The sequence below is a fragment of the Salminus brasiliensis genome, chromosome 3, assembly GCF_030463535.1.
Source record: "Salminus brasiliensis chromosome 3, fSalBra1.hap2, whole genome shotgun sequence".
NCBI lineage: Eukaryota > Metazoa > Chordata > Actinopteri > Characiformes > Bryconidae > Salminus > Salminus brasiliensis.
The window spans coordinates 32,311,484-32,332,880 of NC_132880.1; the positions used below are offsets into that span (position 1 = coordinate 32,311,484).

Consider the following 21,397-nt stretch of genomic DNA (forward strand, 5'->3'; position numbering starts at 1 on the left):
TTCTACAGTTTTTTTCATGTTTGTGTTTGATTCATTTAGCTACTTTTAGGTAGTTCAAACATTTTTTTTTGTAAAATTGCAAACATATTGTTTGTTGCCATCAAATCAAAGGCTATCAGACAACAGTACTCTTGTACTCTTGTAGTCAAGAGTGGCATAATATTGTTTGTAGTACAACTTGGACAATTCAGATTTTGCTCAGATTGGATCTCGACGCTAGAGCTGGGCAATATGACGATATTTTATCAGATTTGATCGTATTCTGATAAATTGATCATGTCAAGTTTCCATAGTACACAATATGCTTTTCTAAGCATATTAGAAATATTCAATAGTATAATCCACAACCAGCACTGCTCCCAGCGGACAACATACACACACACACTTAAACTACACACACATGTTCAGGGAACAGAGGTCCCTCAATATAAAAATACAATGTGCAATTATTGTATTTTTACATGTAATTAAGAGTCAATTTGCAATTATCTGTAAATAATCTGTAAATAATATTGTTATTACTTTTTTTTTACTTTTATGATTTATATTGTGTATATAGTGGTAATTTATCTACGTTTTTGCATCTAAATGTCTATCCCTTTTCTGCTGTGACACAGAATTTCCCTGCTGTGGGACGAATAAAGGAATATCTTATCTTATATGGAGCATACTGTCAGTGCTTAAATAAGCCTGATCAGCTGCACGTTTCAATTATTGCTGTTTATCTGGATGAAGTGCAGCAGATTTGGAGTAAAAAATTTTGCTATTCAGTACAGGAGAGTATCTGAATAGTAGTTTTTAAAAATCTGTTGCTACTGATTCATTTAGCCTGTGATTACATGTTTTGTGATAATTGATATAGTATTTTTACCATATCGCCCAGCCCTACTTGTCAGTATGCTTCAATAAATGTGAGTGACCTGTATCTGTCTTTAATGTGAACGAATCTGACCCATGACACACATGCACACATTGATACTCTTATGGACGTCACTTCCGCAGATACATTGGAAATAGGGCTGAAAAATCAAAACATTTTGTCTGTTCATGGCTAGATTCCCACCCTTCGACAAAAAGAGTCAATCAGCTTGCTGGTTACGTCATGAAGGTCTGCGCATTTACACTAGTGGAGGAGGGTCGACGAAAATTCAAGTTTTTTGTGCATTATTGAGCCAAAGGGTACAAACTATTCAGGAAGGTGTTGTCAAATCCTAACAAACGGTTATTTTTCAGTTTTGAATATGTGTCTCTCCTTATTCATAAAGCTTGGAGCCTGGCCTTTTGTGCTGGAAATAACTGCCCGGTGGCAGTGGAGTGAACAGATTTCCTTAAATGGACTTTGGTCAGTAACAGCACTAAGCACATGCGTTCAGGCAAAAAGACTGATGATCTGATCCGACCATTCACGATCACGTCACATGCCCACGAAATGGATACGCATCTGATCTAGAACCACATATGAAAGTCACTCATATCTAATAACTGAAATTTGACACATCAATCAGCATGGTTATGTATTTTCATATTATGTATTTTCAGCTCAAGTTGATGCCGGCGGTGCTTTACTGTTGTGGCGCATCGAGACACATTGACACTCACACTACAAGAATAATGTGGTCGGATGCGTCTCTGACCACCTCCGAAAGTGGTTTGAGTGATCGGACTACACCTGTTTCCACCTGTACTTAGTGCTGGCCACTTATGATCGGATCACCCAGGACACATGATAATGCCAGGAGTGAACGGTGTCGTTAAGACCAAAAATCAGGTTTGAGTCACAACAGCCTGGTAATATGAACGTAGCCTTGCTTCCTCACTATATTCAAAGCTAATATCAAACAGCAGCTACACCTTGTGAAAGACGCAGATCTTTTATCTATGTAATTCACTATGTCTAAATTAGGGTTAAACTAATATACTGTAAATAAAAGATGATCATTAAAGACATACTGGAAAAGTGTTTTAATCTTTGCTCTCAAAACACATTAAATTCACAGTTGCAAAGACTCCATGAACTCAATGGGAAAAGACATTTGTAAGCAGTTAACATGAACTAAGGTATATCATGCTTAATTCGACAGTAAGTTTCCTAAACACAGATCAAGCTTAGTCCTGGACTGCACTTTCCTTTCAGCATACAATCTCCATTCAGACTGTTGTGTTGTCCAGAACTAGACGTAATCCCTCTCTGTGATCCATAGTGGAATAAAACTATAGCAAAGATCTGTCAAACTCTGCTGCAGGGTATGTCTAAAGAGAATAGAGCCTTCTCTATTAAAGAAATGTCTTAAATAAAAACACAGTCAAAACTTCAGAGGTCTTTAGTGGGTGTTAGTGGACCATTATAACCATGAACAGATTTTAATCATCATCATCAAATTTGATCTTTTTCCCTTGGAAAGCTGTGATCTGAGACTGCTGCTCCTTCCTCTTCCGACTGGCCTCCCACGAAGGGTGCAGTGCCTGCTGGGAATGGTGGGGAGGTCTGAAAGGCTTGCCAGGTGCACCTTTATTACCTTGAGTGAACTCAGGTTTGCCCATTCTAGAACTTGGACCCCTGGGTCCAGCTGCTGAAGGCCTTCTGTCTGTTCCAGGGCCCTGGCTTTTAAACCAAGATGGTTTAACATCAATAACTCCATCAGGACATTTCTTCTGGTTCTGGAAGCGTGGTGGCTTCTGACCATGATGCTGCCCCTTCTGAGAGGTACCACCTGATTTGGACAGGGTGGAGCAGAATACTGACTGCATTTTGAACTCCCGGGACTTGTCGGTGGCACCTTTATCGCTCTGTACTTCGTTTGCTGTTTTAGGCTCACTCTTTTTCTCCGTTCCAGATGTTGCGCTTTTCTTCTTCTTCAGCTTGCTCACTTTGCCAAGGAAGAAGTCGTCGTCATCGCTCTCCTCAGACTGAGAAGACTGCTTGTGGAAACGCTCTTCAGTGCTGTCATCAAAATACTCCTTCTCCTGCTCACCATCTGACAGCTCCAAGTCACTTTCCTCTTCGTCTTCTTCATGTTCTGCCTTTCTGATTTCAGACTGGATGTGTTGTCCTGCTGGTGCTGCTTTCTTGCTCTTGGCTGGCACGCTATGGGTGACTGCTGGGGTTTTAGAAATGCTTTTCAGATTTGCAGATGTTTTCACAGCTGGATCAGTCACTCCCTCGTTTGCTTTCAAAGCCTCCTCTGGTGGCTTTACACCGTCAGACCCTTTAATCACATTTAAAGGTAGTTCTTTCCTTTTTTCATCCTCATCGTCTCTTTTGGTATTATCACTGGCATCATCAGAAGCTGTTCCGTCATCATCGTCCTCTTCCCCCTCTTCCTCATCACCATCATCATCCTCTGATTCCGATTCCTCCCCTTCAACATCACTATCACTATCGTCAGCCACCGTCACCTCTCTGTCCTTATTCGTCTCTTCAGTCTGTGCAGCCTTAGCGCTTTTCTCGTCAATAGATTCCCGAACAGCCTGGAGTTTCTTGATGAAGCGTGGGTGCGTGGCGATCCGTGCCGTGGCTCTCTCCAGCGGACTGGACTCTGGGTCCTGCAGCACGTCTTCCACGTTAATGTTCCCCTGGAGGGCTCTTGTGGTAACACTGTCAGGTAAAAGACCTCTCAAAACATGGACTTCTTTTTGAAGCCCTGCTGCACTTTCTTGGTACCCTTTGAGTTCAGACTCCTCACCCTTCATCTTCCTCAGACTGGAAATATCCTGAGTGAGCTTCCGGATAATCAGCATCCTCAGTTTCTTTACCACCTTTCTCATTCTCACCACCTCAGCTGGTGCACTGTCTGTCTCTGAGGATTTCTGTAGGGGGAAAAAGCAAGACAAGGAGAATATTTAGTTAAAATATCCATCGCAGTAGTTTAAACTTGGGATGCTTTATCTATATGTCTAAGAAAAGGTTTTCCCCTCTTTTTTGCATCTAAAAAAGTAATCATGGTCAGTATAATTTGGAAGTCCATGAGGTGCTTTACATCTAAAAACAGGTTTAACATTCCCATATAAGTTAACAAATGCTATCAGGGTTTGAATATCCATATAGTCAAAGGTCTCCCACACCCCTTATGGTATTCTCGCCCATCTTTGTTTTTAGACCTGTGGATAAGAGCAGAATTACTCTATATAATTTCCCACAGTACAGCATAACAGTGTGTCTTACTCTGAGGATCACAGTTGCTATAATCAATAATCCAATACCTCTTCGTCCTTGCTTTTCCCAGACTCTTCCATGTCCTCTTCGTCCTCTGCACCCTCATCGTCACTGTCTAGCTCTGACTCACTCTGTGGCTTAATGTCTTTGGATTCCTTTTGTGTCTTTTTCTCAGCCTTAGCATCACTTTTCCTTTCTGTACCGAAGGCTTCGATTGCTTTCTTGAGGTTCTGGATTTTCTGGCTGAAGTCTGGGTATGTGGCTATGCGTGCCGTGGCGCGCTCGGACAGGCTGGCTTTTTCATTCTGGCACACCTTCTCAAAGCTGATGTCCTTCTGCAGGGCGGCCTTGGTGATGGTGTCTGGTGCCAGTACCTTTAACTCTTTGATCTCCTCATGTAACCTCGCTGCTCGCCTCTGGTTTTTCTCCAAGTCGGCCTCCTTTCCTTTCTTTTTCTTCAGCACAGCAATCTGCCGGGTGAGCTTACGGATGACCAACACCTTTACCCTCTTCACTTCGGCCCTCATCTTGACCACCTCATTGCTGAGGTTTAGTGGTGCAGGCATCTTTCTCCTTTTTTTTTTGCAGACTGCTATGGGAAGAACAACATATTAAGAGTCACACCAGTTAAGGGTGCAGATGACACATGTTCCTGTAATATCAAATACTCGTATCTTATACATACACCCCCTTTCCTCATTTAAAAACGACAAACGAAAGTGATCTGGATCTTGCCACATTCATTTGCAGCATTTAAACGAATGAACAGCCATACAGAACAAATACAGATTCTGTAACTGCAGGAGGAGATTTTTTTTTTAATTTATCAATCAATTCTGGGCAGCTATTTTTACTATTGTCATTACAATGGTGGGATATTTAGTAGGCACATAATAACGCAAATTAAGCAAGCAGTTCCTAACATTAACATGTTAATCTAAGTCAAATTTACAGGCACCGCTTATTTTTGCCATACTAGAAAATGTATTGTATAAAGCATAAATTGTGTTAAATTGAATCAGGCGATGTAAGTAGGTGTAAACTTTGATTGGTTCCACTGCTCAAAAATGAACAAACAAACCAAATATGTCCTCCAGTAAAAGGAGCCCCTGAATCTTTCTCTGATTGGACTGTGATTAGTTAAATTTCACCTTTTTTAATTTCTGCATAATTTTATGGTTAAGATGTAAACAAAGGCACTTGTGAGTTTTTGTGTAGAATTAGAGACACCTTTTTTTTTTTTTTTTTTTTTTACAGTGGTAGAGAAAACAACCAGACGGTTAAAGTTTTAGTTTAATAAGTACATAAGTACATAAGTATCTCCCTCATATCAAGTTATTAAGAATACAGTCCTCAGATTTGGGATCACCGCTGTCTACATCCTTTACTACGGAGCCCCGTAATCAGTAGAGGAAGAGGTGGAAAAATAAATCGTTCCCTAGATTTAATAAACGATTCCCTCAATCTAATAAATCGTTTCCTAGATTTAATACACTATTCCCTCAATCTAATAAATCGTTCCCTAGATTTAATAAACGATTCCCTCAATCGAATAAAACGTTCCCTAGATTTAATACACTATTCCCTCAGTCTAATAAATAGTTTCCTAAATTTAATACACGATTCCCTGTCTAATAAATCGTTCCCTAGATTTAATACACTATTCCCTCAATCTCATAAATCGTTCCCTAGATTTAATACACTATTTCCTCAATCTAATAAATCGTTCCCTAGATTTAATACACTATTCCCTCAATCTCATAAATCGTTCCCTAGATTTAATACACTATTCCCTCAATCTCATAAATCGTTCCCTAGATTTAATACACTATTCCCTCAATCTAATAAATCGTTCCCTAGATTTAATACACTATTCCCTCAATCTCATAAATCGTTCCCTAGATTTAATACACTATTCCCTCAGTCTAATAAATCGTTCCCTAGATTTAATACACTATTCCCTCAATCTCATAAATCGTTCCCTAGATTTAATACACTATTCCCTCCGTCTAATAAATTGTTCCCTAGATTTAATACACTATTCCCTCAATCGAATAAATCGTTCCCTAGATTTAATACACTATTCCCTCCGTCTAATAAATCGTTCCCTAGATTTAATACACTATTCCCTCAATCGAATAAATCGTTCCCTAGATTTAATACACTATTCCCTCCGTCTAATAAATCGTTCCCTAGATTTAATACACTATTCCCTCAATCGAATAAATCGTTCCCTAGATTTAATACACTATTCCCTCCGTCTAATAAATCGTTCCCTAGATTTAATACACTATTCCCTCAATCGAATAAATCGTTCCCTAGATTTAATACACTATTCCCTCAATCTAATAAATCGTTCCCTAGATTTAATACACTATTCCCTCGGTCTAATAAATCGTTCCCTCAGTTTAACAGTCTGATCTCCTTCAGTTCAGTACATCGCTCCGTCAGTTTAACTAAACCATTTAGCTATTAAACTGAGGGCGATCGGATTATTAAATCGTGGGAACCTTTTAGGTCTCTAAATAAATACTTTTCTACCTTACTGCTTAAGAAGCCCCGTCCTTCTCCGCAGCTCAGCGCTGGGGTATTTTGACTGTAAGGGTGGGCTACAGCCTGAGGCACCATGCTGCCGTCTATGAGCGCGCGCGACAGGGCCATTTACACGCCTTTCCCCAAAACAGCGCGCTGCCGCGGAGAGCTAATGTCCGCCCCGGGTCAGTTCTGAACACAGGGCTGAATTTCCATTTCTCTTTACGTACCTTTAAACCAGAAACTCCACACTTATGCGTGGACACCTCTCTCACAGGGCGCCGCCATCTTGCTCTTAACAAACGTAAAACACACACACACGACGCACTGACGTCATCGCGTCCTCAAACGTGCGGCCAGCGAGGGGGAGTGTTTTTATTTTGTATTTCTTTGTTTCTACTTGAGCTGAAATAATGTCCTCTCCGCGTTTCAGGAGTGGTGCGCGTCGGCGTTGAGGCGCTCCTGCAAGTGTCGGGTTCCTCCTCTTCGTCCTAGCGCGTTTGAAACAGCCCGTTTCAGTCAGCCGGAGAGTTTCTGGAGGGAGAATGAAGCGGCGCAATGCGGACTGCAGTAACGTTAAGCTCCGTCGCCCGTTAAAACGGAACCGAATCACCGAGGGGATCCAGAGCAGGTAGATAGATAGATAGATAGATAGATAGATAGATAGCAGTCTGTCTGGCTAGTTAGCTAGCTACCGAAGAACCGGGGCTTCCACCTCAGGAGGGGGTGGATTTTACCGGGTCGGAGCCACGCCAGCCTTCCGTATGCCTTCACAACGACTAGCTACCTGATGCCAGCTGTCATACACAGATGAGGGCAGGCTTGGGCAGCAGCTCCCCTCCGGCCTGTCACAGCTGTAGCGTTAGCGGTTAGCGGTTAGCGGTTAACGTTAGCTAGCTAGCTAGCCAGCCAGCCCCCCAGACAGCGCTGTGAAACCCCTCACGGCTGGTTCACGTATAGACAGCTAGGGGCTCTCTCAGGGTTGGATCGCTAGCTGGTGCTAGTTAGCCGACTCGCAGCTAACGCGACGGTTAGCTAGTAGCATTAGCTACTGAGTTTAAAGAGCGGGCTGGAGAGGAGCGGGCTGGTCGTACACGGCTGTGGCTAAGCTAACGCTAGTGTTACTGCAGCCTGTTGTGAGGCGCTAGCTAGCTGACTGACTGACTGACTGACTGATGGTAAAAACTTACGGTCTAATTACGGTTACTTCTTCAACACATGCAACACACTAAAGCTTCAGTTTCTTTCATTTTTTAATTTGTAAACAAATTGAGGTCCAGGAAACACATCTGCTACATTGAGCAGGTAGGCTAGCTAGCTAGCGTTCTACACTGTATGTCCAAATGTTTGTGGACACCCCTTATAATGAATGCGTCCAGCTACTTTCAGGTGCACCTATTGCTGACACAGATGCAATGCAAATGCATGCATGCATGCATACACACACACACAGCTTGTCTAGTCCCTGTAGAGAGGTGTAGAGATGGACCGTCTGGAGCTGATGATCATGCACCTGTTGGCACCATGCCTAATGCCAGCCTGTGGCTCAGTCTCCAGCTCCTCACAGACACTGAGGAAACTGTTTCTCACTCCTAAGCTTTTCTTTGTGAAAGCCCATCATGCTTGCCGAACAGTAGTCTGCTCATTTCTGGCAACTTCCAGGTTGTTGTTTTTTTTTTTTTTTTTTTTTTATCTGCTACCAGTAGAAGAGTTTGGTTAGGGGGCAATGGCCGGTTGGGGTAATTCAGTGTAGACCTGCTCTTAATCCCAGTTTTAATCTCAGTCTGATCAGACAGGCTGTACATTAAATCAAATCATATCCTAAAAGTGTCCGTTTTATGTTGGCGTACAACAGAAAGGAAGAAGTGGAACCTCTCTGCTTATCCAGCAGATGTGGTCATTTCTGTAGTGTCCTTGCTCACACATTTGCACCATTGGCAGAGTCTCTTGGCACCACTGCCCAGCTTTGTCTGTCTCCAACATTTAAGTGTCAGTTCCATCGGAAAAGAGCAAGCAAGCTGTTTTCTCCCTGACACATTCAGGCATGACGAGAGACCTGTCCTGCAAATCCTGTCAGTTATTGAGTTATTCCAAGTTTCCTTGCCCTCTCATCACAATATGACGTATTACCTGGCACAGCTGGGTTCAGACAATATGCAAATTCTGGTCTAGTAAAAAACATGAGTTATGGTTGTGTGGTGGAGTTGTATGTGCAGCCAAGAAATGTAAATGTGAATTTATCCATCTCCCTAATAATATGTCTAATTCTAAGCTTTCTGTCTCTCCTTTGTTTTGAAGCACCTTCCTCTACCTGAAGTTCCTCCTGGTGTGGGCTCTGGTGCTGCTGGCAGACTTTGTGCTGGAGTTCCGGTTTGAGTACTTATGGCCCTTCTGGCTCTTTATCCGGAGTGTGTATGACTCCTTTAGATACCAGGGACTGGTGAGTGTCACCCCTTAATCAAAAATCAAAATCCCATTTATCCTAAAGAGCAATTTAAGTTTTTGGAGCGAACCATAGAAACACACAGTATGAGTCAACATTAAATAACCTATGAGTCTGTCTAAGGAACTGTTCGTCAAGAAGGCATGTGTTTCAGTGTCCCAGTAGCTTATATACCGTGGGTCACTGATCCTAGCCTCAGAAGGCCTGTGTGGATGCAGTTTTTCATTCAAATCAAACAGGAGCACACCTCTTATATCTAATCAACTATGTGAAGCCTGACAGCAACTAATTAAACCAGTGGAATCAGATGAATTCCAGCTTGACTGCAGTGACAGCCTGCAGCTACACCAGCCCTTTTTCAAGTCAAGTCAAGTCATCTTGTTTCTAGAGCATGTTTAAGTGACTGCAGGAGCCAGCCAAAGTGCTGTAGTATGTAAAGTACACAGGGAAGGTGTACAAACGGGCAAAACAAAGGTAGTAAAGGAAAGTTAGGTGACCCCTTTCCACACTGTCCTTGTTAACCCACAATAAACTCATCGTCGTTGTGTTTATTGGTTCAGTAAGGATAAGACCTTTATCCTGGGGAAATTTGTAAGGGCCCATACATTTTCTGTAAGTGTGCTTTGTCTCCTCTGAGGTACACTTATGCTCAGAAGAACAGTTTTTGTTTCTGTACCAACAATAGTCAAGATCATTTTTTTAACCTTTGTTTAAGGGCTGTAGCTAAGAACTATTTGCTACATAACTTTGCATGACTTTGATTGCTGTTTCTGCTGTCAATCACATGACATCAATAGGACGTACAAACATCCTCAAACCTACCTATCGTAAGCAAAATTCTTTTCCCACACTCTTATCAACATTATCAGACCACATATGCACACACTTAAGTACACACACATGTTCAGGGAATAGAGATCCCTCAATGTAAAAATACTATACCTTCCCCACATGTGCAATTAAGAGTCATTTACAATTACCTGTAAATAACCTGTAAATAATATTGCTTTTGTACTTCTATTATTTGTTTTGTGTATATAGTGTAATTTATCTATGTTTCTGTAACTGAGTGTCTTGCTATGCCTTTCTGCTGTGACACTGAGAATTTTCCCACTGTGGGACTAATAAATGATTATCTTCTCTTATCTTATCGGAAATTACAATTACTTGTCATTTACATGAATGTAACATACAACTTTTTACATTTAAGAATTTTTTTTCTGTATTATGGTCCCTTTAAATGTTTATAAGTATATCCACAGTACAGTGTATGTTTGGCTTTCATTTAAAGCTGATGCTGAAATTGCAGTTAGGAAAAAGAGCTGAACTGGTTGCTGGTTTAATAAAAACGTACTTTTAATTGCGCACTAAATTTCAGCACATTTTTTTATCACAAGTGTGATAATCTAAAGTAGTTCTTCACACAGGCTGTGGTAAAGGTTTTGACTCAGCCATTCTTTAAACGTATATAAGCGAGAGATTTGTAATTGGCAGTATGGGGGCAAAAGCAGGATGCAGGGATAATTACATTCCCAGTGGGGATTCTATATCTGCTTCCTCAGGTCTCAGAGATGACGCAGCGGCGCTTGTTTACCAATGAGAAGTCGGTTTAACGCTCTGTTTAATTCTAGTAAAGTGTCGTGAATACATATCAGTTTACATTTCTCGCTTTCTTTTATCTTTCCTCTCTGTAGGCGTTCTCGGTGTTCTTCGTTTGCGTTGCATTCACGTCAGACATCATATGCCTCCTCTTCATCCCTATGCAATGGCTGTTTTTCGCTGCCAGCACTTACGTTTGGGTACAATATGTGTGGCACACAGGTATTTTAACCTTCTATGTATGTACGTTATGATCTCTAAATCCTTTTTTTTCCATAGTCTATTTAAACATATATTTGTCTGAAATGCAAATTACTTTGTGGAAATGCTTTTATTTAAGACCAAAATAAGATTACTAAAACTTTGTATTACAAATGTACATGGTTAAGCTATAATTAAAATTTGTGTCTTCAGTAGATGACTCTACTCAGTAGAAGAGTAGATGGATATTTTGGGCACTGTTGTGATTAATGTATCACTTTCCTGCTCGTTAGGATTGCTCAGAAGGGGGTGTAATGAAGCGCTTATTCAGAGTGAGAGTTTTCAGTAAGATTCACCCTGCCTTGGACTACAGCAGTGATCGCCACTGCTGATGTTTTATCTTTAAGCAAGTCTGTACAAGAGAGTGCTGGCAGGAAGCCCAAGGGATTGTTGTGTTGGCAGCTTGAAAGTGTTTTGTTTGTAGCTCTTGGGTCACTGACGAAAGGTTAATGAATTTGGAGTGGATGGATTTTAATTAAAGATTCACCTCAAATGGGAAACACTGGAATGTTTCTGTTGCTTGAAATAACTCCCTGACATTAGGTCGGAGGAAGCCCGCTAAGACACATTAATGGACTAGTGATAACGACGTGATGAAGACTTTAGAGTGAAAATAAACATTGTGGGAACTTCTTTAATGTCTAGATTTCTGTAAGTGTTGTCCCAGTTTTCCCAGCAGTGTAAATGTTAATGGTTGTTATTAATGTTAATGTGAGTGCGCTGTCTGATGGGAAATGGAAATCTCTCTACCACACGGGGAATGAATTTGGCTAATGGCCTCTGTGTTCGTGCCTTTTCAGAGCGAGGGGTGTGTCTGCCTACGGTCTCTCTGTGGATACTCTTTGTTTATATCGAAGCAGCCATCCGATTCAAAGACCTGAAAAATTTTCACGTTGGCCTGTGCCGTCCGTTTGCTGCTCACTGGTAAGGTGGAATAATATAAAAGGGCTGGGTCGTAATTGCACAACACGGGTGTAAATCTTAAACCTTTCAGTGCATCATAAAAAACATCTTTCACCACAGTATGGTTTGATTATTTGGGGAGAGAATTTTCAGGGGGTTGAAAAACACTAAATGCACAAATGTGACTCAAAATTGCACAAATTGTTCACACAGTAAAAAAATATATTGGGTGCATACAATAATCTTAATAATATTAAGATTGAACAATAAAACATTCCAAAACCTATGAGATTGATGCACCATTGCAGATTTACACATCTGTTCTATACAACAGTTTGTGTTTAGATGTCTCATGTCTCATTTGTTTTTGTTCTTATAAAGCATTGGCTACCCTGTGGTGACGCTGGGCTTCGGTTTTAAAAGCTACGTGAGCTACAAGATGCGCTTGCGAAAGCAGAAGGAGGTGCAGAAGGAGAACGAGTTCTACATGCAGCTCCTGCAGCAGGCCCTGCCACCAGATCAGCAAATGCTACAGAGGCAGGAGCGAGAGGCAGAGGAAGGTAAACAACGAACAAATCCCAGTTCTCAATCTGGAACAGCAGGTGAAACGCCAAACACCAAAATAGCTGCACATTAACTGCAGCTGAAATGTGCTCCCAGTCTGTAGACGAGTGGTCTACAATGCACTGGAACACTCAAGAAACTGGTGCCATCCTGACCTGATGATACAAAATTGATGATACTGTTAAGGCAAGGGGAAGAATAACCAAGTATTACAGTTATTTGCATGTTTCTCTGGCAGGATAAGTAAAGTACTTTTATTGTATTTTGTTCAAAGAAAGAAATTGTTGTTGAGAAAGGGGTTGTTCTTGTGCTGAACTTATTGAGGTCATGTGGGTAAAAATTGTCCACAAAGTGGCGCTGTTAGTACTCAAATAGCTTTTTGTGCTTTGCGTCAATGACGTTATGTTTCCTTGTTCAATTATCTTATACTTCAGGGCTCCCAAGTAGTTGCAGCCATCTAAGAGTTGGCCTCATCATTATCAGACTGCATATTTGATTCCCAGGGACAACATAGCTGTCCTTGTTTGGGAGTCCAAGAGAGCATATTTGGCCTTGCTCTCTGTGGGTGGATGGGCAGCGTTCCTCCCTATCAGTTAGCACGGTGCTCACATAACAGAGCGTCGAAAAGTGGACGCTGGCTTCATGTGGCTCAGCACATGATAGCCTTCATCCTCTAACTACCAGCATTGTGTGATGGAAAGAGTCCTAAATAGTGGGTGGGATTTGCAAATTACTGCTTTGAGAAGAACATGAGTAATCCACTACTTCCATTGCCAGCCAGGGTGTTTGCTATTGCCAAATTCACCTGTGTGTTCTTTCTTCTTGATTGTGTACCAGAAGGGGCTGTGTTTAAAAAAAAAAAACAAAAAAAAAAAACAATGTCTTGACATGAATAGAAGCAAACACCTTTTAAATTAAAGCTGACATCCTGCACTTTAAACTCGTAGACGTTGTTTGTGTTCATAGGTATTGGCCATACGTTATCAACAACAGTAGTTTAATGGTTGCACTGTAAAGCAACAACAATCACTACAGCATTCATAAGACAGTTAATGCTTTGTGTATTTAGTAAAGCTGGTCTGGATGTCCATCCTTGGTGAACTTTAGTCCAGCTGCCGAAACAGCCATTGCTGCAGGGATATAGGAAGGACAACCAGCAAGCAAGGTTCAGAGCTGATGTCCTGCTTTTTTCTCTCTCCTATTCAGGCTGCATTTGTGTTTACTTCTCCTCTTGGCAGTGTCTGTGATATGGTTGCCAAGATGTGCAGAAGAGATGATGACTCAATGGATACACAGATTAAAAGAGGAAAAAAAAGTGTGTGTGTGTGTTGGATGGCATTAATTAACATTGCTCCTCAGTAATTGGTGGTGGAATACAAAACAACAAACAATGGGACATCATGTTCTTATTCTCCAGACTGATATCTCCCTCTTTCTTTCCATAGCTGTCTCTAAAGGCATGCTGGAGGCAGATGCAACGCTGCTGGCACAGAACGGCACTCCTGCCTCCAAGAAGCTGCCGATTTCTTTCCCGGAGCTGGAGCACCGGGAACGGGGCAAAGAGGGTGGGAGAGACAGGGAGTCCAAGAAACAGCAGCAGCACAGTATTGGAATAAACAACAACATCCTACAGACTGTGGACTCTAAGCTGCAGGACATTGAGTATATGGAGAACTACCTGAGCAGCAAGAGACTGAACAATGAGCTGGGAGGCGGTGTCGAGAACCAGCTCCACAAAGAGGATTTGGGCAGCGCAGGTGGAGGTTCCTTCACCAAACATTACAAAAATTCCTCCCCCCGCAACCACAACTCCACCAATGGCAGCGTGCCCTCTTCATCCACATCCAACAGAAGTGAGAAGAAGCAGAAGGGTGTAGGGAAGAATGCCAGCACCCATCGAGATGTGATGGAGAACTACATACCCAACAACCAGCTCAGTAAGCCGGATGCTTTAGTGCGGTAAGAGGCTTCGACTTCAGCTCATGCTAGAAATGTCTGTTTCAGGTCATTTTGGTGGTTAATGGAACATTGTTGTGCTTGGTATTTGTACAGTCTGGAGCAGGACATAAAGAAACTGAAGGCGGACCTGCAGGCAAGTCGCCAGGTGGAGCAAGACCTGCGCAGTCAGATCGGCTCTTTGAGCAGCGTGGAGAGGAGCATGCGCACAGAGCTTGGCCAGCTCCGCCAGGAGAATGAGCTGCTGCAGAACAAGTGAGAGCTCACCATGCAATGCAGTTCTATGCTATAGCTTATTTGCTGCCGGAACAAGAGAACAATGTGGATTAGAGACACCTTTAACTTCGATGGCCAAAAAAAAAACAAAAGAAACACACACTTTTATTGAGTTAAGTAATATACAATATACTTTTATGATACATTTTATTTTGTGGTTTGTGACACTGTGTGACACATCGAATATCATATATAAAAATGGACATGGTTTGCATAGTTAAAATGGACAGTAGCATAGGCAGTAGCAACGGTCTTATACAGACTCAATTCAGGCTTCATATATAGCTGTCTATTGTCTATTTTTAAAAAAATGGGTTGGTTTCTGTTACTAAAAATGGGTGAGTGAGAAGATGAACTAATCTCTAAAAAGCACAGAAGGAAAGATAAAGGTAAAGATTCTTAGAATTGGCAGCATTACTGTATTATCTTTGGTTTTTGTGTTTTGGAATGGAGAAGGGTAAAGGAGCACCATGCAAAAACTCTCAGATAACTTTTACCAAGGTCTCAGACCTTTACTAGCTTGTTAAGCTTTGGCGTGTTCATGGTCATCACTGGTAAAGACCACGTGATGCAAAGTGCAAAGCTTTATAAATATAGTAGACTCCTCAAAGCTTGTCTGAACAATAAGCAGCCATGGGGTCCTCTAAGCAGAACCCTAGTAAACTGAAGATTACAGTAATTGATACCCACAAAGCTGGAGAAGGTAATAAAAAGATAGCAAAGTGTTTTCAGGTAGCCATTTTCACAGTTTGTAATGTAATCAAGAAATTATGAACATTAGATGTTAAGTTGAGTTTTAAAGAAGAGAACTGCTCACAAAATTTCTAGAAAGACAAATCAAAACTCCCATCTGAACAGAAAAAAAGCCTTCAGGAAGTCGAGGCAGACACTGGAGTAGGGGTGCACTGTTCTACTGTGCAACAACATCTGAATAAATATGACTTTCATTGAAGTCATGTAAAGAAAACCTTGCCTGTGTTCTCAAACATTTTAAAGAAACTCATCTTAATGAAAATAACAGCTTTCCAACTGTTAAGCACAGGGTGGATTGATCATGATTTGGACTTGTTTTGCAGCCAGTGGCACAGGGAATATCTCACTGGTAGAGAGAGGAATGAATTCAGGGTTTGCCATGGTTCTTACCGTCCTCCCACCTAAACATTGTTGAAAATCTGTTGCTAGACCTCAGAAGAGCAGCACTTGCAAGACTGTTCAATCTCGCAGAACTGAAAGCCTTTTGCAATAGGGCTGCAACGAACACTATTTTGCTATTCGAATAAAAACAAATAATCAATTATTCACATTATAAATTGCTCAGCATTATGCATTTGTGACTTTTTTTTTGACACAGTCTGTGATTCAGTGGTTTAGTGGCGCAATTGTCTCTCTTAAGCCCTTTTTTTTTGTTAATAGTGGAGTCAGTTGTTCTGAGGTTTACTTACTTGAAGATCCCTCTTTACACTCATTTTAGAAAAAAGTTTTACATTTAGTTGTTCTTCACTTACAACAACATAAGCATGTATAAACTTTCTGTGTGAGGTAATGACCCTGCGTACCACATGGCATCTAGTATGTGTTCCTGGTTCTGTTTGATGCGTCAGTATGCCAGCATTTGCTTGTGTTAATGGTGTTTTGTTTGTGTGTCTTCATCAGGCTTCATAATGCGGTCCAGGCCAAGCAGAAGGACAAGCAGACGATTGTTCAGCTGGAGAAACGCCTGAAAGCCGAGCAGGAGGCACGGGCTGTAATAGAGAAACAGCTAGCCGATGAAAAGAAAAGGAAAAAGCTGGAGGAAGCCACAGCTGCCCGTGCTGTTGCTTTGGCTGCTGCTTCCAGGTAAAGCCCACGCAGGACATGGCACAGCATGGCAAACTGTGATGGAGGCGTTGGCCTGTTTTCATACATCAGTTATGTTTTCCATCACCCTAATAATTCTCCTTCTGAGCAAGTTTAAACTGGTCATTCAGTCAATGCAGGCCGTAAAAACTAAATGGGATACACAGTAAATTGGGCCTGGTTTGCATTTTAAAAATGATCCTAAAACCTGGTTTCTACTATTTAGCAATCTGTGCCAGTATAAACCGGTTTGGTAGGTGGACATTTCAGCAGCTACAAACATAGCATTATTTTCCCTGTTATACTTTGACCAATTGTTCTTGATTTAGCTTATGTTAATACCTCTGTGGTGGAAAGCTCACTGCATGTTCTAACTCTACAGAGGGGAATGCACAGATTCCCTGAGGACACGTATCCGAGAGCTAGAGTCTGAATGCAAGAAACTCTCCCATGATGTCAAGTTTAAAGAGGAGCAGCTCAGAGAGTTGGAGGGCAAAGCGCAGGTGAGCTGCAGGCATTCACTATTAAAGTCTCCTCTGGTCAACTTCCCTTGAAGCCAGCCCTAGACGTGTGCTAGAAGGTACATATACTGCAACTGGATGGCCATCTTGTTATAAATCCAGTCTGTCAGTTCATCAGTTCATCAAGACTGCCTTTGAATATTGCTGAATAATATATTGCTGTGTACTGTGACTCCTCAGTGGAATATTAGAGAGGAGAAACTTCATGCTGGGCAGTGTAATTGGCTACACACTTGTCAGAAATGGATTTGAACAGTAGGGTTCACTCTTTCATGGAGTGACTTGCTGATTTACTTAGCATCTCAGTCAAGTCAAGATTTGCATTCTCCTTCCAGCATGTTGAGGCAGATGGCAAGTCTGCATGAGGCTTTAATAAATGTGGCAGATTGGCTCACGCATATTTGAGGACACCTAAGTAGCATTCCCTTTTCTGCATTAGTGGGGTTAGTGAAATGAAGTAGAAGGTAAAAATGAAGATAAAAAGAAAGTTCTTGTGTATTTGTTCATGTCTCTGATCATCTTCCCTCTTTCTCGGTTGCCTGGCAGGAGTTGCGCAAGTATAAAGAAAACGAGAAAGATACAGAGGTACTCATGTCTGCACTGTCAGCCATGCAGGATAAGACCCAGCACCTAGAGAACAGCCTGAGTGCTGAAACCCGGATCAAGCTGGACCTCTTCTCAGCACTGGGAGATGCCAAGAGGCAGCTAGAGATCGCACAAGGTTACCTTTCCTTATTTCTCATTTACCACTTTAATGGCACACATGTCTTATTTCAAGAGACATTAAACTTTATTTGCTTAATTTAACATGTTCTGACAAAATGACCCTGACTGTAACCTTACAAACTTCTGTCTAATTCTGACTGTAGCCAAGAAAAATTCTGTCTGATCCTGCTTGTAGCTTGTCACAATATTGTCTGTACTGACTATATAGCACAAAAAAGAAAAGCAGTCCCAGTATAACTGTAGCAAGACAGAATTTTCTCTGATACTGAGGGTAGAACCCAAAAAACTCTCTTTATCCAATGGCAGACCAAAAGATTTCTGTCTAATCCTGACTCCAGCCAGATTCTGTGAGATCCTAAAGGTAGCACCCAAGGGGGGGGGACTGTCCTAATCTAATTTCAGCCCAACAAACCCCACATTGCTGATGATTGTACCTCATAAGGTACATTTTAGTTTTTGCCTCAGTGAAAAATGTTGGTTCATCTCCACTTTACATTAAATAGTGGGGTCTGTTTCCTTTGTTTCTCTTGTGGAGAAAGAGCAGCTTCCAGCTTTGTGCTTGAACAGCTTTGTGCTACAGCGCTACCCCAGCTCTGGTGTCAAATATGCAGTCGCCAGGGGCGGAGGCGGCTCGTGAGGTATGAACATTGAACAATGTGGACAGTATGTTGCTGCTGCGTCCACACTAGGTATGAATCAGCCTTTAACCTCTGAGCCCATCAACCATTTGATAAATAACGTTACCCAAATTTACCCAAACCTGCACAAACCTAAATAGTCAGTTGCTGGAGGGTCCCAACAAGTGTGGGAAGTGTTCTTAGCTGTAAGCACACAGACAAGCATGCATGCAAATGCACGATCTTTCTCCCTCTCTGTCTCTCTGTCTCATGCCTGCTCTTAAATGGCTTTGTGTGCAGGTCAGATCCTGCAGAAGGAGCAGGAGATAAAGGAGCTGAAGAAGAAGATAGCCGAGGTCATGGCGGTCATGCCCAGCATCGCCTATTCAGCCGACACAAACAACATGACCCCCGTCACGCCTCACTACTCGTCTAAGTTCATGGACACCAGTCCCTCCAGTCTGGACCCCAATGCCTCTGTATACCAGCCACTGAAAAAGTGAAAGCTCTTCTCCCTGCCCTCTGTTTTGTCCTCTAAAATGACCAGGCTCAGTATGTGTACCTCTTAAAGGTGTTTTTACACCCCCACACCCTCTCAGTAATCAGTATCCTGTTGTTGCTTAAACAAGAGGAGTGAAAGATAGGAAAAAAGGGATGCTACAGTGGCTAAGTCTGCCCAGTTTGGATTTTAGGGTTGTTTTTGTAAAGCTCTCACAGCGCTCAGCCAAACTCTTTCGCTGGTTACAGCACTATGGCCTGTGGTGCTTGTGCGCCCTCCCAGTCCCTCTGTTCTGAGGTGTTAGCTGCCTTTCCTGAACAGAGACTTGTTTCTCCCCACTTTTGTGTTAAACATAAGGAATTTTTAAGTGCCAGAATGAAGGCAGGACTTGTTTTTTTTCATGGTAAGTTCAATGAATGTAAAAGAAAAGGAAATATTACATCATGTTTCGTTCTTTTATTACCATGAGATAAGAGAGTATTTGTGGTTTATCCAGATGCTGTGATTGTTGAAAAGAGCATGTTTCAGTTCTGTTCTGACCATAGTATTGTAATTTTCTCTTCTTGGAAACAAATGTGTTTCTGTATGGATAAAGAATCGTGATTAGTTCCGTATTTTTCATCTTAGAAAACTGAAATGCTCTGTTCTGCCCCCCGAGGCTGCTTAGTTCACCTGTGTTTCCAGTGTGGTGATGCCGAAGTTGAGGAAGAGGTCCAGAAGAGACTCAAGAATCTTGATGTTGTGTTCACTGGATGCTGCATAAATATTTCGGAATGTTTTTTTTTTTTTTGCGGTCAATGCAAATCTTTATTACCGGACCAAATTAAGAATCGAGTTTAGCAAATATGCAGAAATGCTGAACTTGCACAGTGTGGGTAGCTGATCTTTCCACTTATGATTTTACGCAGTGCCTTGATTTTTTTTTTTTTTTTTTTTTTTTTTTTTTTTTTTTCCTTTCTCCCCTGTTAAAAGTACTTTACTCACAACATGGAGGATGTTCTCATTCAATCAACTCCTGACCCTTATCCCCCCTCCCCCCGCCCCCCCTTCTCACAGTTGTGGTACTTCTGTTCAGCGCTCTCGTGTTTTATTTGGGCAACAAACACAGATGTCATAGAATGGTCAGGTTTACTCTGTCTCAGTTTCCAGTGGCCCTCCAAATGTATGCTTGTTTATGAAATTGTAACATTTGTACAAATCCTGCTGAATGTTTTAATTTCAGTAAAAAAAAAAAAAAGTACCAAGTACTTCACCACCAACATTACTGTAATCAACGCCATCATCATCATCAACATGATAATCGTCATCTGAGAGCTAAAGATAGCCATAGGGAATAGCATAGGTATACATGAAATGCACTGTAAATGTGTCATCTTAATAGTGCTGGCAGAATTGACCATCATCTTTTACCTTAAAATCAGCCCAGTTTATGCTATTCTTGCCGTTCACGTTTTCTTAAGTGATTGCTCTGAAATTAGCGTCATGCATCAAGCTTGTTGGGATTGGATCTTGTTTTGCTACAGGGATGATTTGACAAATGTTAGATTTTTACTGTTTCCCCTGACTTTTTTTTTTGTTTTGTTTTTTTTTTGGAAAAGTATTTCTGTGGATTGCTATGGCGTTGTTTTGAGGTCTTTTTGGTAAACTTTGTGGAGAGTAAAGAAGAAAGCAGTTATTTCTGGATTTGTCTTTTTTTTTTTTTTTTTTTTTTTTTTTTTTTTTGGTCTTTAGAACATACATAAATACCAGTGTACATGATCATACACTATTGTGATTGTACAGTATGAGTTGCTGTAGCTAAAGCAGGAGGCTTGTACTTAAAGTACCAATTCATACAAAATCGCATGCACACATTTCACAATACAACTGTTAAAAGTACTTTTATTTAAAAAAGAAAAAGAAATACACTACAGTAGAAATATGAGCTTAAACACTATATCTGCGCATTTATGAAAAAAAAGAATTGTGGCAGATGACTGTGACAGAAGGTCCGGGGAGACAGACACCTTTCATATTCTTTGAATATGAACATGGTTGTGACACAAAGTAAGAGTGGACTGTCTCCCCAGACCCATTGTCTGACCAAACACTGGACACCATGTTGCTAAAGATGCCAAGGAATGCATTGATTGAGTTGTTCTATATGATGTGTAAATAGTTAGTATGTGACCGGTTGGGATGAAGAATGCTCAGCTATAGTTTTACAAGCCTATTTACAACCCTGTTATTTAAATAAATAATTAAAAAGTGGTCCTAGGATGGTAGAATAGCATTAGCTTTTAGCCTTTCACAGGTCCCCGTTTGCTTAAGCCAGCTTTGAGGTCCTCTTCTGCGGACACTGGAACAGCTGTGGTTGCGAGGCCTGACTCTCCTAGCACCCCTAGCAGAGGCTGGTGGAGATGTGCTGCTCTTAAGGGTCAACAACAGCACGCTCCCCGGACGTCTGCTACGTGTTCTACCGTTTCACCAGCTTTGACTACGGCTTTCACGCTCGGGCTAGGATTAAATAAA

At 41.5% G+C, this 21,397-nt stretch overlaps 2 protein-coding genes across 4 annotated transcripts; one reads left to right on the forward strand and one right to left on the reverse strand.

Moving 5' to 3' along the window:
- Positions 1 to 1,947: 1,947 nt before the first annotated feature.
- srfbp1 (serum response factor binding protein 1) lies at positions 1,948 to 7,292 on the reverse strand. Of its 2 annotated transcripts, none has more exons than XM_072675903.1 (3): positions 6,916 to 7,292; positions 4,201 to 4,742; positions 1,948 to 3,807 (listed from the first exon to the last, which is right to left on the reverse strand). In XM_072675903.1, exons 2-3 carry the CDS (start codon positions 4,717 to 4,719, stop codon positions 2,362 to 2,364), a joined length of 1,965 nt encoding a protein of 654 aa, XP_072532004.1. In that variant the 5' UTR covers positions 4,720 to 4,742; positions 6,916 to 7,292; the 3' UTR covers positions 1,948 to 2,361. The 2 variants fall into 2 exon arrangements, with proteins under 2 accessions (XP_072532004.1, XP_072532003.1); XM_072675902.1 differs by having other exon boundaries at positions 4,201 to 4,745.
- maco1a (macoilin 1a) lies at positions 7,049 to 20,552 on the forward strand. Of its 2 annotated transcripts, none has more exons than XM_072675900.1 (11): positions 7,049 to 7,316; positions 8,984 to 9,125; positions 10,823 to 10,949; positions 11,789 to 11,912; positions 12,273 to 12,451; positions 13,901 to 14,414; positions 14,508 to 14,666; positions 16,341 to 16,523; positions 16,906 to 17,026; positions 17,591 to 17,765; positions 18,688 to 20,552. In XM_072675900.1, the coding sequence occupies exons 1-11, from the start codon at positions 7,231 to 7,233 to the stop codon at positions 18,888 to 18,890; spliced, it is 2,013 nt and encodes a 670-aa protein (XP_072532001.1). In that variant the 5' UTR covers positions 7,049 to 7,230; the 3' UTR covers positions 18,891 to 20,552. The 2 variants fall into 2 exon arrangements, with proteins under 2 accessions (XP_072532001.1, XP_072532002.1); XM_072675901.1 differs by lacking the exon at positions 7,049 to 7,316 and adding an exon at positions 7,333 to 7,990.
- Positions 20,553 to 21,397: the final 845 nt, after the last annotated feature.

Bases quoted from the DNA above. Each gene is read 5' to 3' on its own strand.
- srfbp1 (XM_072675903.1), bottom strand. From the start codon at position 4,719: ATGCCTGCACCACTAAACCTCAGCAATGAGGTGGTCAAGATGAGGGCC. The intron at 3,808-4,200 runs GTATTGGATTAT...TTCCCCCTACAG, and splicing joins GGAAAAGCAAGGACGAAGAG to AAATCCTCAGAGACAGACAG.
- maco1a (XM_072675900.1), top strand. From the start codon at position 7,231: ATGAAGCGGCGCAATGCGGACTGCAGTAACGTTAAGCTCCGTCGCCCG. The intron at 11,913-12,272 runs GTAAGGTGGAAT...GTTCTTATAAAG, and splicing joins CGTCCGTTTGCTGCTCACTG to CATTGGCTACCCTGTGGTGA. The intron at 14,415-14,507 runs GTAAGAGGCTTC...GTATTTGTACAG, and splicing joins AAGCCGGATGCTTTAGTGCG to TCTGGAGCAGGACATAAAGA.